The sequence below is a fragment of the Haemaphysalis longicornis genome, unplaced genomic scaffold, assembly GCF_048455015.1.
Source record: "Haemaphysalis longicornis isolate Haplotype H1 unplaced genomic scaffold, Haemaphysalis longicornis Haplotype H1 scaffold_1, whole genome shotgun sequence".
NCBI classification, from domain to species: Eukaryota; Metazoa; Arthropoda; class Arachnida; order Ixodida; family Ixodidae; genus Haemaphysalis; species Haemaphysalis longicornis.
Genome location: NW_027526203.1, coordinates 42,976,897 through 42,996,196, shown reverse-complemented (window position 1 = coordinate 42,996,196; position 19,300 = coordinate 42,976,897). Strand labels below are relative to the sequence as shown.

Here is a 19,300-nt window from a genome sequence, read left to right as displayed (position 1 = left end):
GGACCGTGTAACGCCATTTTAAATACTGTATATAACTGCTGTTTCAAATTTCCGCCACCTCGGCAGCTTCATTGCTCAGCTCTTTGGAGCATTGGTAGTGGCAGGAGCCCGGCACCTTCTCAACGTTCTCCTAAAGTGCTTTGAAATAAACAAAAAACTCCGCAAGATCCTTTCGAGCCTTGAGTTTTTTAAATAGCTGAGCCATGAAATGCTCCTCATGAGTTCCACCTGCAGAACCATATACACTGCTGCTCACATATTTCGTACCACGCAAAGGTAGCTAGATATTATTGTGATATGTTTGAGCTGACAATTATTCTTCAACATTGTCTCTGCGACCGTAGCCATAAATTTATATCAATGAGTTTAAACAAAGCAATTTTCATTCAAGATTTCGTGGTGGTTTTTTAGGTAACTTTGCGCAAAATGGGTCAATTGTAAAAGCTTTGGTAGTTCTGTTCACGCCTGAATTGATCTTCAGGCTTGCACAACGTGGCATAATGGATAGCCCATATGAGAAGGCCCAGCATGGTGCACACAATAGCCATACAACCGATTTGTAGTACAGTGACTCAATAAACAATTTCGTGCCAGACCTAATGCACGCGCATAATTTCTGCAGCATTAGCGCAGCTGTCTTATCCACTGTTTTGTGTTTCGGCACGCATTGCGGACAGCACTTATAATGACGAAAACAGCCTTGAAGCCAAGTCGATGGGCATAGCAAATGAATGTACAGCGTTTCTGTTGATACAGGCCGCTCATGCTCTCATTATACTGGTTAACCATACATAGGCCCTCTTCAATGATGTTATCACTTCGTGACAACATCGAGACTCTCAGAAAGCATGGTCAGCCCGAATCTATGACCCAACAAGAATACGAAGTTCACGGGTCCGACGTTAACCGGGAGATTTCAGGGCAGATCCAGCGCCACAATTCATTGTTCCTTCTGTTCCCTCCTAAGCTCCAGAAATCGACCTCGAAGCGAGCACTATGACTGGATTCCCGCACCGTAGGGAGCACGACGCTCTAGTGACGCGCACCTTGTCTATTCTCCATATGCGCTCACAGTAATTCAAATACACATAATCAGCCATCTTTATGTAACCTTCTCTCTAAACCCTCTCAGCGAGCTAAGGACGTCAAGTTTATCGTCATTGTCTGGAGCTGCTAGCTGGTAGCCTGTCGAAATAACACTGCTAACAGCGCATAGCGCCACCGCCCTTCGCAATCTCGTTTCCCGTAATGCCTTTCCAACTCAGTAACGTCGGAAACGTGCCGGCACCTTTACCCCGTCCTTGTGACACCCTGTGCTCTAGAACGTCGTCATCGCATCTTGTTGTGCACCGCAAATATTGGTCGAAGCTCTCAAGAGGCTTTTTATGCGCCCATGACTACAAGTCTACTTTCCAAAAAGCATGCGCTGGTCGAACATCTCTTGGCATAAACGCTACGCGTCGGGCATGACCAGGCCCTGAAGCCCACTACAGGCTAACTAGGTAGAGAAAACAAACGGCGCAAAACACTTTATACACAAAAGAAACACTACCTAGTCAAAGTCAGCCCTATGAAATATGAAAACGAGCATGAAAAAACGTTGTGCCAAATTTACTACGGAAGAAACTGGAATAGAATGTGTTTAAATTGAGAATAGCTGTTTTACGCGCCTAACATACACCTGGGTTTTAAACTTCCCGAAGTGGAGGGCTCTGGATTAATTTTGACGACCAGAGGATCTCTAACGTGCACAGAAAACTTCAAGCATGGACGTTTTCGATACTAGGCTCCATGTGAAAGCACATCATGTGAAAGATTGCCGGCACAACGCCTTAGCCAGTGAGGCACTGCGGCGGGTATAACAAATACTAATTCATCCATATAACCGCACTAAGTGGTGCAATCTTTCTAGTCTAAATGCACAGAAACCTGAAATTACATCCTCGTTACATGCTTTAAGCAAAGCATTCTGACGGGCTAGTTGGTCTGACATGATGAAAATAAAATTGCTCTACAAGGACTCACTAGGAGCCGTGACTTACTTATGCGGGAAATAATAGAGGCGGGTGAAATTGCGCGGGGTGGGATGTGTGCATTAGTGTTGCTTGAATTTCATTGTTGGGCAAAGAAATCGCGTTTCTTGATGTCGGCTAGTCTGGTTGAGACGGCATGTGTCATGGTAAAGGTGGGCTTTTCAAATTTTTATTATTATTGATTATATATCTGTGTGTGATTTTAGTTTTTCAGTTTAAACTTCTTTGTTCAACGTGTCAACTGAAGGTAGTATATATGCGCGTGGAAATCAAATCAGTTTGTTAGTCTGCGCTGTGTGCTGTCTCTTCTTCTGTCGTCCCGTCCTTGTAGCGCAATTTTATTTCCATCTTGCTCTAAGCACAAACCAAAGTGATTTTTGTTCAAACTAAAGAAACATTTCAAATTTGTGTCTAAATCGACCGCAATTTGTTTTAATGCATACAACAACGAGTTTGAGAAAATGCATACAATAGAAATAGAAGGATATTGTTACGGGGAAAATTGTATATTGGTGGTTATTAAAAATGTCGCACGGTGGGGAACACAGCAGCACACAGCTCGTCACTCAACCGTCCCGTACACCAGCTGTCCGTGCTGGGGCCAAGCCCTCGGTGTCTATATTCCTTTTAAAGAGTGCGTACCCATCCCGTGACATAATTCCCGCTGGTAGAAGCACCGTCTCGGTGCTCATGAGCCTGGTGAGGAAGTTTGGCGATAGGGCTTGAGACGGCAGACATGCACGACGTCCGTAAGGATGCGGCGTGACGTGTCAGGTTGAACCGGGGCTATTTTGTTTGTTACGCGTGTAACTTCACTGAGTATAGGATAAGGCCCAGAATACCGCGACAAGAGTTTTGGACAAAGGCCCATACGGAGTGAGGGCAACCAAAGTACAAGTGATCCCGGTGTAAAGTGACGATCTTGGTGCCGGCTGTCAGAATGTGTCTTCTGGGACTGTTAGGATGAGCAGAGGCTGGTACAGGCAACTTGACGGGCATGATTAGCACGAGCTATGGCGGTGCGGGCATAGTCGGACGTGTGTACAGGAGACGGCAAGACTGTGTCCAGTGAAATTGCTGGTTCGCGGCCGAAGAGTAGATACAAGTGAGAGTAGCCAGCAGTGTCGTGACGCGAGCAATTGTAGGCAAAAATAATGTCGCGGTGATCTGCGGAGACATACATAGACAGCATGTCCGTGATTGTTCGGTTAAGTCTTTCCGTCAGGCCATTAGTTTGAGGATGGTAGACAGTGGTGATCTTGTGATGGGTGGAGCAGGAGCGAAGAATGCCGGCAATAACTTGCAATAGAAAGGAGCGGCCAAGACCTGTAAGGAGCTGTCGAGGGCCCCCGTGAAGAAGGATAACGTCACAAGGCAGAAAATCCGCAACGTCATTTGCGCAGCTCGTAGGAAGGGCCCGTGTTATTGCATAATGCATGGCATAGTCGTTGGCGACGGCTATCCATTTATTGCCGGATCTGGACTGAGGAAATGGACTAAGGAAGTCTGACCCAACGCGGAAGAATGGTTCACTTGGTATGTCCAATTGTGGACGAAGCCCAGCTGGAGGAGTATTGAGTGTTTTCCGTCGTTGGCAGAGGTCGCAGGAGCGCACATACTGCCGGACAGATCGGAAAAGGCGGGGCCAGAAGAACCGGCGTCTGATGCGATCGTCGGTGCGGGAAACACCGAGGTGACCAGCAGTTCGGAGGTCATGGAGTTGTTGGAGAACGTCCAGACGAAGGTGCTCAGGAATGGCAAGTAATATTTCAGGGCAGTCAGGACCAAGGTTCTGACGATACAGAATTACTTCTTTCAGTTCGAACATGCGAACTGAAGGCGCCCAAGGCGTTGAAACAAGGCTCTCGATAATAGAGCATGGGCGATGATGACGTCGTTTTTCGTCGCCGATGTTAATCAGGGTCGAAAGAGACATTATGCCGGGCTTAGCAGGAGAAGCTGGGTCAGGTGGATTTACCGGGTACCGCGATAAGCAGTCAGCATCCTTATGCAGGCGGCCAGACTTCAAGATGACAGAATAGGGGAACTTCTTAAGCCGGAAAGAGCAGCGAGCCCGGCGTACCGTTGGGTCTGTGAGTGAAGACAATCATCACAAAGCGTGGTGGACAGTAATTACCGAGAAGTTGCGGCCCTACAAGTACGGAAGAAACTTAGCCACAGCCCAAACTAGAGCAAGGCATTCTCTATCAGTGATGGAGTAATTGCATGGAGATGGTGAAAGAAAGCGCCTCGCGTATACAATGACACGGTTTATCCGGCTTGTCTTTAGCTGAGAACGGCTCCAATGCCATGCCCACTGTCGTCAGTGCGAACCTCGGTGGGAGCGGTGACGTCGAAATGGGCTAACACAGGGGCAGATGTCAGCCGGGAGATTAATGTGTCAAATGTCTCAGCTTGCTCACAGGCCCACAAAAACGTTGCGACCTTCTTCAGTACATCAGTGAGAGGTTTGCCGGTGTTAGCAAAGCCTTTTATGAACCTACGGAAGTAGGAACAAAGACCAACAAAGCTGTGAACGTCGGCCGTAGAGCGTGGCACAGGAAACTGCTTCACGGCTTTGACTTTATCAGGGTCAGGCTGAACACCTTGCGCGTCAACAAGATGCTCGAGAATGTTTATGTGGCGCTGGCCCAAGTGACATTTGGCAGAGTTTAACTGAAGGCTTGCTTGGCGGAAAAGCGCGAGGATATCGGATAGGTGAGAAAGATGGGAAGCAAATGATGGTGAAAAGACGATAACGCCGTCCAGGTAGCATAAACACGTGGACTGTTTGAATACTCGAAGAAGAGAGTTTATCATGCGCTCGAATGTTGCAGGCGCATTGCATAAACCGAAAGGCATTAATTACCTTGAACTGGTACAGGCCATCAGGGGTGACAAAACCTGTTTTTTAATTGTCTAGGTCATCTACTGAAATTACATCCTTCGTGATTTTGTTGACGCGGCGGTAGTCGACGCAACAGCGCCAAGTGCAGTCTTTTTTCTTCCCTAACACCACTGGTGAGGCCCATAGACTGCAGGATGGTTCGATGATGTCCTTTTTTACCATTTTATCGACTTCGCTTTGAATGACGGCCGGCTTGGCATGCGGCATGCGGTACGGTCGTCGGTGAGTGGCAAGAATCAGCAGTGTCGTTACAGTGCTTTAAGCCGTCATTCGTCCGGAAGGACGATAGGGGAAGTAAAAAATATCGGAGTAAGAAAGCAGCAAGCGGCGAAGATCACGGGCTAGCTCTTGTAAAAGGTCGGGGCTCAGCATCGTCATCACCGTGTCAGTCGCCGCAGGGGCAGCTGTATGAATAAAGTCACAGGCAGGGGGAGTGGTGGCCAAAGTTGAGACTTTGTATTTGTGTTAGGGGCACACTGACGCAAGCGACATTTCTTTCGGTAATACGTGTGCATGAAAGCCAAAGTTTACGATAGGTAGAGACAGCGTGCTGTTAGTGGTGGAGGCGACTGTGTGAACCAGTGTTACATTTCGTGTCAGCAGAACGTCAGCCATTGGAGTAATAACATACTCGCCATCAGAAAGATGGCCAGGGGCCGTCAACGAAACATACGTAATGGCCTGACAGAGCAGACGGTTGTGCGTTGGTGAACACAAGCAGGCCGGGTAAGTGTCATCTGCCATCGGCGCACCAGGTAGCTCCAGACTCAATTAACCTGTGGAACAGTCGATGAGCGCTGAACGGTCTGCTAAGAAGTCAAGGCCTAATATCACGTCATGTGCGCAGTTTTCTAATACGGCAAACAAAACAGGTGCAGTACGGCCAGCAATAGTAACTCGAGCAGTACACATGGCAGCTATTATGGGCGTTCATCATCAGCTACTCGGACATGAGATAGGGGAAGTGTCAGTACTTTATAAACGCGAGAACGTAGATTTTAGCTTATCACCGATATTGCGGCCCCAGTGTCAATGAGTGCACGAAAAGAAATACCGTCAACTTCAATTTCTAGTAAATTGTGTCTGGTAGGGAGGGTCAGAAGAGGATCCGCGGGCCAAGCCGTGAATGCAGCTTCACCTCCGCTAGCTGCATTCATTAGTTTTCGGGCGAGTAGCGGTTGGAGGTGGTCTGCGATGACGGTCTCCGAAGTTGCGGCGAGCGAGACTGATGTCGGTGCGGTGAGGGCGAGCGGTGGAATCGGGACGTCGAAGTTGCGGCGGAGTCATGTGGTTACTGTTGGTGTCGAGATGTAAACCGGCGGGGCGTACTGTCGAAGCGGTAAGGGGAGAAGCTGTCACGAGGAAACGGGAATTAGCGGCACTGACAATGCGAGAATGTCCCACACGCCAACAGTTGAAGCAGATGGGCTGGTCGTCTAGTGTTTTCTACTCAGCTGGATTGCGATATCGGGGAGAAACATCGTCGCTGCGGAAAACGGCTCGTGGGGGTGTTTGTCACACCGATTGGTGGCTCACTGAACAAACTGGATGGAATCCCATGTTTGCAAATTCTTCCCCAACAACCGCTCGAATAAGGAAAATGGCCGGAATGTTGCTGTCCGTCATGCCTGGTGGAACGGGCGCGGGAGCTGTGGCTTCAAGTTCGAGGCGTACAATCCTAGTCCCCGCATTTTCAGAAGGCCCAGTATCCATGCTGCACGTGGCCAGGGATGTAGGCGAAGGCAAAAATACTGCATTGCCGGTTCAAGTAGCCACGGTAATCGTAAGCCGTGCTGACTGGGTTGTGATTCGACGGCTTTTGGCTTGTTAAAAGGGCCGGCATTCCTTGATTATAGCTTTGACCATGTTGCACTCATTGCAAACCAGCAGCTTAAAAGCATCATCAGCGATCCGTTTCAGTGCGTGGCCGACTTTTTGTTCTTCATTCATTTTGTCGCCTGCGCGGTCGCAAAGGGACAGAACATCCTGTATACATGCCACATACGGCTCGGTAGATGACTGAGCGTGAGTCGGGGGCTGTTTTTTTGCAGCAAGCTGGCGGACAAGTTTCTTTTCAAATACCTCACAGAGCCCTGCTTTGACGGCGTCCCAACTAGAAAGCTCTGCTTCGTTAGTTTCATACCATGTGAGTACAGCTCCCTTCAGACAGAAAGGCGCATTTGCGGGCAATATAGTTGGGTCCCAGCGGTTCAGGGCACTTACTCGTTCTAACAGTTTGATCCAGTCTTCAACGTGGGTGTCTTCGGTACCGGAGAATTATCCAGGCTCACGGCGGGGCTGCGCCATGACTGAGAACAGGGCGGTGGTTGTGCCCCGGTACCCGAGGGGTTAGCCGTCATCACGGTTGAGCAGATGTGATGCCCTCTTCGGAGATCCATGGCGATGGAACGTTACCTGGCTCCTCCACCTAATGATCGCACCATGTGGCTCTTCAGCCAAAGAGCGAGATGGTTCGTCTTCTTCCTCCTCGTCACTTTACCGTCCACCACACCAGCTTGCCGTGCTGGGGCCAATCCCTCGGTGTCTATATTCCTTTCAGAGGTTGCGTACCCATCCCTCGACAATATATGTGAGTGTGACATTTGTTCAATGTACCAAGGTGTGGGATGTCAATTATATGTGTGAAGTTTTTCAATATTCATAATAGTACTAAGCCGTTTTATATTGTCTGTGGATGACAGGTAGTTTGTACTGCTGGCAGACGAAATGGAACCTTCTTGTAGTTGTTTTTTTTTGTTTGTTTAATAGCCGGAAGTCTTAGTAGACACTGAGCGGGTCCGATCTATATCCAGGAAACCAGGTTGGCCTCCCGGATATAGTCCTGTAAGGAGCGGTAGGCAGGACCGTGGAGCAACCGATAGTAATGCGTGTCTTGCCGCAAATTTAGTCCTGCTACCATCAAAGATTTTCTTTTAATGTCCTTAGTTGCAGATCTTGTTCATATTAGATGGTGAAGGTCTGCCGGAAGCATTTCCTCAGAGCAAGTTGGATATTTCACATGCCCTCAGTAATTCCCTTTCCATCCACTCGTGCGGGCAGGAGGAAGAGCCACGCCCAGTCAGATCCTTCGTTATACAACCTCCTCTATGCTGGTAAGTTTGAGGGAGAGAATTACCGAACACGGAGGTATGACAGCACGCGTTCGGCGTCGAAGAGCCTCCTTTGCAGCCATTCATGTGGCCCATGGGTATCTTGGGAGCTGGGCGGGAGATTATGGGGGCGGGCAATTGTGTGACAGGAAGTCAGCCCGTTCATTTCCTACCATACTGGTGTGACCAGGAACCCATGACACAACCACTTTGAATAGCATTTTGCTGTGGAGCTGGTTGATGCGTTGGCAGATTATGGGGGTCTGCGCAACCTGTTTCAAATAGTGGATCACTTACGTAGAGTCGGTGCGAAGATTGATGGTTGTCAAGTCTTCATTGGAATCGGCTGCACAGAGTAGGGCGTCGTGTATAGCCTGCAATTCCAGCAGGATTGGGGTGCATGTGGCAGAGTCGTAGGCAATACGGCTTTCGATGCTAGGATGAATGGACCTCGTCCACGCTGTGACTCCACGCGTTGCTGTGCATGAAGCGTCGGTGCAGAGGAGGCATTGATTGTCTGGTCCCGGGTTATTTGGGAGGGGAGAGGGCTGTACTTTACCCTCCTTGGTCCGCCTTATCTGCAGATGGTCGGTAACAAAGCTTCCTGCGGCCAGCTTTGTTACCGACTGTCATGTACTTCGTCTTCTGGGGGGATACAGTAAGACCAAACTTCGCTGCAGATGCCTGGATAATTTCAAGAGTAACGAAATTTGTACATCTTCTTTGTGGGAACATCATTTGAGGGAATAGCCCAGCCTTAGCTGTAAATGCTCTAAGCTTGCTATAAAACGAATCATCTTTTTCTCCCGGAAATAATCTCTAGGAAAGTAGGAATAAATATCTAAGATAGAAATAGTTGTGCAACACGCTAGTGTGCTGTAGGTAATGTAAGAATGAACTACATAAAAATTTGGAGATTTCCGTGCGTGGAAAGCACACTGCGGAAAAGCGAAATTGTTCCAGTGATGGCAGAAACGTTTTTGAAAAGCAGTTTGTTGTGGATAATGAATAAAAGAGGCAGGGCTGCACGGGCACGCGGGTACGGGCATAGCTCGCGCCTCGTGCTCGGGGCAGTTGGTTCGTGATCAGCGCATCGAACGGGCGACCGGCTGTCGGGCTCCTTTCTTACGTCGCGATCCGCGACATTCTGGTGCCGCGAAACCCGGGAGCCGACCCACGAGCAGACCTGACTTGACGCGGCGCAGACAGCGAGGACGCAAGGCCTGGGATTCCCGGGAGGCTGCGCCATTCCGCCGGCGTCGTCATCGAATGCTGTCCGCCGCCGCTGCTCGTGCCGAGGACACCGGGTCGCCTGGTTTGGGCGAGTCTCCTGCTATGGACAAGGTCCGCCGCCACCGTGGGGCGGTTCGGGCCGCAATAACCAAGGGGATTGCCACCATTGAATCGCTGCTTCTGGATCCGGCCACGCCTGCCGTTGCTTTTCAACGACCTCTGAACCTCGTCAACATGAGGTATGAGGAGATGAAGGCTCTCGACCAGAAGATTCAGGACGGCCTCAGTGAGGAGGACTTCGAGGCGGATCTGGTTGCCTCGTGGGATTACGACGCTAAGGTGGTGGACATTCGGGCGCGTGTCGAGTTTGCCACAAGGCCCGCTGATACCCCACACGCCGTCGCTGGGGGTTCGGGAACGGGAGATCGCCCGGACGACGCCTCGAGCACCACCCTGCGTCAGCCGGCGGTCTCTCCCGTTATCGCCAGCATGCGCTTCGCCGCGCTGCCCAAGCTTCACATCCCCACATTTTCTGGCGACCGACGGAGCTGGCAAGCGTTTTGGGACCATTTCGATGCCACCATTCACAGCAATCCCGCCTTGGCTCGCATCGAGAAATTCAAGTATCTAACATCGTACTTGACGGGCAAGGCGAAGGCGGCAATCGAAGGGATCCGACTCGCGGAGGCCAACTACGACGTGGCGATAGGCACCCTCACCGCCCGATTTGGCCGGACCGACCTGCTCGTTGAGGACCATATCGACAGCTTGCTCGCCTTGGCCCCTGTGCGGAGCTCTTCAGAGGTCGGTAAACTCCGAGACCTCTACGACCAGATATCCTTCCGTGTAAACGCTCTGAAGAGTCTGGGAGTGGCGGCGACGGAGTACGCGGTGGTCCTCCATCGTGTACTGATGAAGGCCCTGCCACCCGACCTCGGGATCCTGTACCGGCAGAGGGCTAAGGAGGCATCCTCGTCGGACGGAGCAGCCAGCTCGTCCGGAAGTGCGAGGCAAGTGAGCGAGAGAGCCAGCTCGTCGGAAAGGGCGAAGCAAGTGGACGAAATACTGGACTTCCTGCGCATCCAGGTAGAAGTCCGCGAGGAAGGCCACTTCGACCTTCCCAGGGTTACAGAGCGCCGCCCTCACGAAACGCGCGAGGCCCCAACTTCCGATTGGGGCCTTCCATCGGCTGCGGCCTTACCAGCGGGTGCTTCGCTGCCTCCGACGAGGGCGGAACCACGGTCACAACCATCACAGCGGCAGTGCCCTCTATGTGCGGCAGACCACCGTATAGCAGAGTGCACGGTACCGATGTCGCCTCAAGAAAAGCGCCGCAAGTTACGAACCGGGGGACGCTGCTTCCGTTGCGGCACGAAGGGTCACTTTGCCCGGCGCTGCAGGCTGTCGAGGTCGTTGGTTTGCGTCCGCTGCTCCAAAGGGCATCTCACAGTTCTATGCGACACAGCACACCCGCCGCAGGCAGCTGCGAATGGACGAATTCGAATGGCCGAAGGTGGTCAGGTCACCGCGCCGAACGACGGACAGGCAACTCCTAGCGTCACGTCCGCATCGTCCGGGGACTGCACCGCGGCGCGTATCTACCTGCAAACCGGGAGGGCGTGGGCGATTGGAGCCAGCCACAAGCTGATAGTCCGCATACTGTTGGATTCCGGCAGTCAGCGCACGTTTATTAGGCGTGACCTGTCACGTACACTGCGTTGCCCAGTTCGGGGTGTTGAGGACTTGTCGCTCGTTACCTTTGGAGACTCCCGTCCGAGGTCATCCGTGCGATGCAATCGCGTCGCAATCACTCTGAAGAGCCAGCACGGCGGGAGACGCATCACCATCGAGGCTTTGGAGGTCCCCGAAATTTGCGCGGTGACAAGTCCACCTGTAAACGCAGAAGTCCTGAGTAAGATGGCAGGGCGCAACCTGACTGCTGCAGACGTTCGGCTGAGGATCGAGTCAGCATCCTCATTGGCTCCGATTCGTACTGGAAGGTGTCGTCGGGAAGAATATCACGCCTTACCCCTCACCTCACGGCAGCCGAAACAACCTTCGGGTGGACTGTCCAGGGAGCCGACCTTGACAACGGCAGCCATGGCGCATCCGAACCCTCCTGCGCAATGTTCATCACTCACGCGGACCCATCGGGAAGCAACCCCGAGGAGGAGATGGACCCGACAGATCTGTGGCGCTTAGAAGCTATTGGCATCAAGGAAACGGCAGAAGGGCCTGGACTAGACGCCGAGGCCACGAAGCAGTTTGAACGGGAAATCCGCAAGCAGGACGGGCGCTACGATGTCCCACTCCTGATTCAAGAGCCAGAACTGGAGACCCACCATGACAACTATGCACTTGCGGAGCAGCGATTGCGCATGCAGCTCAGGTGTTTACGCAGCCGACCGGACTTGTTGTCACAGTATGACAAGACAATACGTGATTATTTTAAGGAGGGCCATGCGGAGCGAGTACCCGCTCAAGGAACGCGCGGGATGCCGAATACATATTACATGCCGCATCATGGAGTGGTCCGACAAAATGCAGTCACGACTAAACTTCGAGTCGTCTTCGACGCCTCGTCGCACGCACCGGGCCATCCTTCGCCATTGGCTGCTGGGAGCACCGGAGCACCAAACCATTACTCCGCCGTCATCCGGCACGGCAACACCGTGGTGCCCTCCGGTGAGAGCAGGATAGCCGCGGAGGCCGACAAGGTGGCGAACATTCCCGCTGCGTGTGAGCCGTGCGTTTCTGACCATCGGAACGTCCTTACAGCTGTCGACGAGTCTGACCCGCCAGTTAGGCCAGCGGAGAGCACGACAGATTCCACTGAGGCACAAGTGGGTGTACCCAGCCGCCCGCCCTGCGGTGACTGCGTCGTCGTTCAGGAAGGCCACGGAACTGACCTCTCCAAGGACCCCATGACCACGATGTACGGTGATGCGAACCCGTCCAGCGTGATGCTCCTTGACGCTTCGGATATCGCTGCCGCTCGGGGGAGTGCCTTGCTGAGAGAGCATGTGGTTGTTAAGTGTCGCGAGCGGGCGCCGCTCCCACTTGTACGACGGTGGCCGTATCGCTCCGGGCGCTGGCTTCTCCGTTGGAATCTCAGCAGGCGTCAGCGCTTCCTGGTATCCCCGACTCTGATCGGCGCACCGGCCTTCCGAGTTGGATCTCACGAGCCGTCAGGCGACCCTTGTTGCGGCGAGCTCGTGAACGGTAACCGGGTAGCTTCAACTGCCGCGCTTGGCGGCCCCCTGGGAAGCTCCTGGAAGCCACACCATCCGCTGCCACGATCACCGTTCCGGACGCACGGTTGCGCAGCTCATGATCAGGATCCGTGCAGCTCACGACAAGGAGTGATCACTGGTGTCCAGCTACCAGCCACGCCTCACTATACTGGCGACGCACGTGCCTGCAAGGGGTACATGACTGCGCCCGTTAACCTAAGACTGGGCCGCAAGTACGCGGTATTTCCCTATGATCCTGGTGGCTACGGACGGCTAGGGGGTGACCAGACGGGACACAGAGTTCCCGGACATCGTTCGTGTGCTCTACGTTTGGTGAGCGCGCTCGCGGTTGGCTACTGCGTGGTCTCCCTGGCATTTCGGATGCCGTACGAATTCCCGTACGATCCTGGTGGCGGCGGCGAACCGGGAGGCGACAAGGACGGCGACAGAGACACCGGGTATCATCTTGCGGCCAGCCATGACCAGAAGTACCTCAATGCTCCGTTGCCATCAGCCACACCAAGATCACCCAATTAGGATGATGAAGGGATGTTTGTAGGCAGGATCAAAAGAATCTGGTCGCCGCAAGCTGAGTAAGATGATAGTGACGGATCTGTTCCAGTGGTGCAATGGGATAAGGATGACTAGGTGACAGGTTATGAACCCCTTGGTCTACGTTTGCGTCCTGCCTCCCGTTTGCGGGCGCATCCTCATTGTGTCGGCGGACTCAGGGTGCAGGCATGTTCACGATGGTTTCTACAAGTACCTTTCCTTCCCTGTGACTCGTTCCGTTTCTCCCCTGCTGAAATTCGCAGTGCGCCTCTGACTGCCTTTTTCAGCCATCGTTCATGGGTACATTTGCTCTCCCTTTGGAAGCCACATGCGCACCTCGGCGGCGGGGGGAGTGTGTTGTGGATAATGAATAAAAGAGGCAGGGCTGCACGGGCACGCGGGTACGGGCATAGCTCGCGCCTCGTGCTCGGGGCAGTTGGTTCGTGATCAGCGCATCGAACGGGCGACCGGCTGTCGGGCTCCTTTCTTACGTCGCGATCCGCGACACAGTTTACGGCAGTATCCGGCATGAGACCAGAGAAAAAATCAACACCGAGGATTTTGTGTGGTAGAGAAATTCTCTTTACCGATTGTCAAAATTAAGAACATGTTCAAGCGTGACAAATTAAGAAATATATAACGTTGTTAGTTTCGGTGGGAGTAAGAGCATTTTGTTTATTTTTGACCTTAAGAAAATATTTTAGCCTTTGGTTACAATTTCATACCAAATAATTTATTTTGGAGCCTGAAATTATAACCGGCTATCATCAGCATATGTAAAAATTACTTCAACAGTGTGGTTTACGTACGGTTAAACAAGAGCGGTCAAAGCACACTACCCGGAGCAACACTGTTGCGTATTATTTAATAGTCGACTTAAGTTTATTTGTAAACTCTGTGTACTGGCACTAATATAAGCATGCAGTAAATCTAAACGTTTGCCAGGAATTTCTATACCTCCACAGCCTTTTGTTATGAAGTCATCAGAATTGTCAAAAAATATTTATTTGGCTCAAACTTTTGTACGGCGTGTTCTCTTAATGCTTCGTTGGATGTTCCTCTCGGCTTGCATTTCGAAAACACCATTTTGTGTTCTTTATAATGCTATGTTTCAATATACGACTCCTACTTCTCTAAAGGGCTTTTCCGAATAAATAAATTGCTGCTGCGCGTCTTACGTGATTTGTTCCCTCTCGCTTCTCACAAAAGAATGGGAAAATCATATTAGTGCTTTCCTTACAAATCACTGGTGAGTTCTGCTCCTGTGTTGATTTTCAACAGCCCACGTTCCGCTTGCGCAGTAGTTTCCAATAGATTGTAGTAATTCGACATTTTAATCGTCATAGCTCCAGCGTAGCCTTTGGTATCCTGTCCTACGGTAACTGACGGAGATGAGGCAAGCAAATAGGTTAGCTTGCGTGATGCACCTACATGGGACCCCGCAATTTAGAAGAGGGTCCAGACTGACTTTTTAGGGTGTGCAACGGAGAGGAGAGTGATAGTTTAAGCCTGAGGCACTTAAGTGGAGAAGAGCACCGTTAACGCCACCTTCTAGGAGGTCTTCGACCCTAAAAATACATAAACACTTCCTAGTGGAGCTCCTAAAACACACTGCGAAACACGCGGCAAATACTTTATACACATCATCCGAGCCGATAGCCGAATCGAACTACCGAAACTGCCTCCAACAATATATCGTTGGCAACGACTGGGCATTTCTCTCTCCAGAAGCAGCTTTCACGCTCCCCTATGCGTTAGGCATATATGTAAAAGATGAATCATCTGGTCTGCAACGTTTACCAGATGCTCGCCAAGCGCACCGGTACGGTGAGGGTGATTACAAATGAATAGCACTTTCTCTCCCCTTGTTCTCTTTTATTTACTGGACGAGAAGAGGCGGTGATGATAACGTTAGATTCCAGCTCGCAGGTCTGGTTGTGGTGTACGTACGTATGAGATTTCCCGGAAGAAGTTGCGAATCTTGAGCAGGAAGGCCCACCAGTAACCTTCCACGGCCGTGTAGAACATGTCGTAAACCATGTCCGTCGTGGGGCCCCGTACGAACAGCGGCAGCAAGGAGAAACCACACGCCACGAACACCATGGGCAAGAGAAGCCTACGTATCACAGGAGATGCACATGTCACTTCCAGCGAGCAACAGATTAAACACAATCATACTAAATCATCTGTAGTCATGTTTCTGACCCCACTGCAGCAGTGCTTCCTATACTACGTCAACCAGGATAGCCCAGATTTTTCCACCGAAATAATACAATCGAATAACTGTGAGAACCACCGAACCTATAACCCGCAACCGGGCGGTGCCCATAATATGACCCTCAGTACTCAACAACACGTGCAATAGCGAAAAAGATGTAGAAAATGATGTCACGCTGCCTCAGGTCAGGTGCAAGGAGAGGTCATTACTGCTGCTGTTTTAAATCATCGTCCAGGCTTATAGAGTTTTGTGTTGTTTCTTTAATGACCTAGTCAAAATGGTTCTTACGCTTGCACTCGACTTCGGTTCGATTTCAAGCTAGAAAGAATAGAATAGAATAGAATAGAATAGAATAGAATAGAATAGAATAGAATAGAATAGAACTTTATTTTACATCACGTGCATTATGCAAAATCCCCGCATAAAATCTCCCAGAAGCCAGTTTGACAGGACTGCAGGCCTTCTTCATTCGCAAGATTCATAAAAGTAAACTGACTAACAAAACAGGATTTCTTGCAGAAATGAAAAAAATGAATGCTCACTATGTACGCATATTACTAGGCGTGGCGCAACACAAGTAAGAATACCAGATTTTTTAATAATTACCTACCGTGTGCTGATACCGTGTAGACACAACTGTAATTACACATAAATTAGCACACTATTACAAATTAATTAACTATCAAGTCCAAATGAGACATTACCACAAATAAACAAAACTACAACGCAAAGTGACAAATAAGCAAGTAACAAAACTGAAACAGGCAAGGAGTGGCATGTGCTACATTTTGATCTGCTCACATGTGAAAAAAGTTATGTTCTCAAGCGTGGTGTTTGTAGAATCTGAATTGTTCAGTATCTGAGGTAGTGCGGTTATTAGCATCTCTAGACCACATGTCGTTCTACAAGTTGTAATTTTAATGCCTAAAAATTACAACTTTTTTCTATTATTGTATGTTTTGTTTCAAAATTAGCTATTTTCGGAATAGTTCTTTGAATAACCTGCAAAGTGCGTAGTCGTAACACTGTGGCCGGTTCACTCACTTGTTCAATTCGCATTTAACCAGAGACACTTGAAAATATTTAATTGTTGAACAGTAGCGACCGTCCAATGAATTGAAAAACAACTTTGTGCCCAAAATGCTTGACAAGAGATCCAAAGAACTCTAGATGATCAAACAAAAGGTAATTTAGGTATTGATGAGTCAGTCGAGTTTCTGGGGGGAAATTGGAGCAGCTACCACTAGTGGTGCAAGGTTGCAGAAACAGCAAAACTGGTGGCCGCTCCCGCTTTGTCGGAGACCCGGCTGGTGCATCATCATCAGCAGCAGCAGCATCCCGAAGAGACAGGACGAAGGCCTCTCCCATCGACCTCCAACCGCTCCTGTCCCGCCCCAGTCGAGTTCATTCTTTGTTTCCGAATTTGCTTATTTCTTCCCTCCATAGAGTCACTGGCCCTCCTCTTTTTGAGACCCGTCTCTCGGTGTCTACTCTGTCACCCTGGTAGTGCCCCGATTGTAATTTCGCCCAATTACGTTGCCAGCTCACGTCAATTTTTTTTCTTTACTAGAGCCGTGATATCTCGCATTCTATTTTTTTTCTCTAATCAAGGAACCTCGTGTTACTCTGATCACTATTCGTTCCATGACACGTTGAGCTTAACTAAGTTTGCTTTCATGTTGTTCATAGTAAGGCACCAAGTTTACGCTTTATATGTCATCCCCTCATATTTATTTCTGAAATTGCCGCTGAAAATTCTTTATGACGGCGAGGCTCCGATCGTTTCGTTCGCATGCTTTCACATCCCTCCAAAAGTGGACCGCGTTAGCCCGCGTTAGAACCCGCGTTCAAATCCAAAGCCAATAAGTCCAATGTAGGCTCAGTCGGATAGATGCCGGTTTCATAACGCGAGGGACGCAGGTTCGATTCGGACCAAGGCCGCGTTCTTTTTCTTTCCAATTGCCTGCACATGTTATTGTTCCCCACCGCTGCTAACCCGTACTCCTTGGGCCTTTGGGGTGGTCCAGTGATTAGGTTGCGGTTTCACGGCGTAAAGGTTCCGCGTCCCTCCGAGACTTCGGTGTCATTTTGGGACACTCCCAAGACCTCTCTAACCACATTTTAAAACAAACCTTTAGTGTCCTCACTGATGCAATTGTAGCCCAAAACACCCTACACGAAAGCCAACTTTTTCTGACGATGACGACGAATAATCACGGGTAAGTGAAAGAAAAAACAACGCTTCCCTTGGCGGGAATCGAACCTGGGTCCCTCGGTCCCTAGCTCCATTTCGACATGGTGGAAGCGGCTTCGAAAACTTAAGGCCCAACCACATGCAGCGTACTTTCGGCGTTTTCACGCGCCGACGTCGTCCTGTGTGGACGCGCGTCAGCGCGCGTCGCCAACAATGCATGGCGACGCAAGCTTACGTCCGAACGACGCCGATGTCTACGCCCGCCAGATATCGGCGTCGACGCAACTCGAGAGAGCACCGGAAAGCGGGCGGCAGCGTCCGGGTTTCCTGTCCTCCTCGTGGTTTGGGGTCATTCTTTTCAGAAGAAAACAATCAATTGCTTTTTAACTTGCGGTAATCGGTTGCCTTGAGACAAATTGCAAGCAATTTCGGTTCGCAAGCGCTCATCCATTTGTGACTTGTTCGGCTTTCAACAGGGAGATCGGGGATGTGCGATAGCTTTGTCTGAGTTAAATAAGAGAGGTCTGGCTATATCGCTTCAAGTATTAGCATAATATGGCTTGTCTGCAAGATCGGTGCGTGACGAGCAACCGTTATCAACGCCAGAATTCGAGTGGCGCATTGCAATCCATTCGTACCTACAGTGGCCTGCGCAGGGGAGACCGGGGATGGAGGATAGCTTTCTTGACTCAAATAAGGGAGCTGTGGTTACATCGCTTGTAGCGCTACCAATATTGTTCTCGGCTCCAAGATCGGTGCGCAAGAATCAAGCGTTACCACTGCTCAAACCTCTCAAATACGAACAAAACAAACCACACCCCACACTATTCGTGGGCAGATTCGGTTAGCTACCGAAACCTTCGAAGCCGCCACGTCTCCTCGCATGGTCGAGCGGTTGAGTGCGGGACTTCTGTTTTGAAATCTGTGGTTCTAATCCTGGCAAAACCTCGGTGTTTTTTTTTTTTGCAGAGAGGGTTTGATCAGTTTTTTAAGGGTTACAAACAGGTTGCCAGAGTACCTTGCCTTTTAAGCTACAAATGATGTTAGACTGTAACCTCAGTACCAAGGCAGCGCTGAAATTTGTTTTGCTTACACTTCGAATTCATGAACGTGCAGGCGGGACATAACGTGAAGGTTAAATCAAGTAGGAAGTAAAGCAGTTGTGCGAAGAGCGTCTTCGTTTATAATACTATCTTTTTTTGTTCAAATTTGACCGTGCTGACTCGAGATACATTTCGCAGCATTTCAATATTTGCCCACCAACATACTTAGCAATCAATAAAGACGCCATGTGATTTTTTTTGGCTTGCAGCGATACCATCGCCATCGTCCCCGTCAGCACAACGATCATAATCAGCGGACTGGAGTGGCACGTCGGCGGTTCCAAGCGAGACAGATGGAGCGTTGAGTCAGCAGCTGGACGGCCACTCATTCTAGCCGGATGGTTCTTCAAGTTTGAGGCTACCCTCTGGCTAAAACACGTGAGCAGTTGCACGCGACACAGTTGGAACATCGATTCAGCAGCTGGGCGGCCTCTCATTCAGGTTGGATGGTTCTTCAAGTTTGAGGCTACCCTCTGGCTCAACGACGGGAGTAGTTGCACGCGACACAGTTGGAACGTCGAGTCAACAGCTGGGAGGCTGCTCGTTCTGGCCGGGTCTACGCGACCTAAATAAATGTAGGAAGTCTCACCAGTACACTAACCGAGTCTGCTTCCTACAGGCTAAAGCTAGGGTCTTGATAATTTCAGTTCAAAAATAGACAATAACTGCTTTTAAACGACTTCAACAGGATGGCGATGGCGTACGTGTCCAGCAAC

The 19,300-nt window shown here is 50.3% G+C and overlaps 1 protein-coding gene across 1 annotated transcript in view; it reads right to left on the bottom strand.

Moving 5' to 3' along the window:
• Nucleotides 1-19,300, bottom strand: part of LOC144166258 (nose resistant to fluoxetine protein 6-like) — a 315,613-nt gene that overhangs the window by 119,456 nt on the left and 176,857 nt on the right. Inside the window, exon 9 of the mRNA XM_077695828.1 lies at nt 15,020-15,185. Coding sequence (XP_077551954.1) covers nt 15,020-15,185 — 166 coding nt within the window. The remainder of the gene's footprint in view (nt 1-15,019; nt 15,186-19,300) is intronic.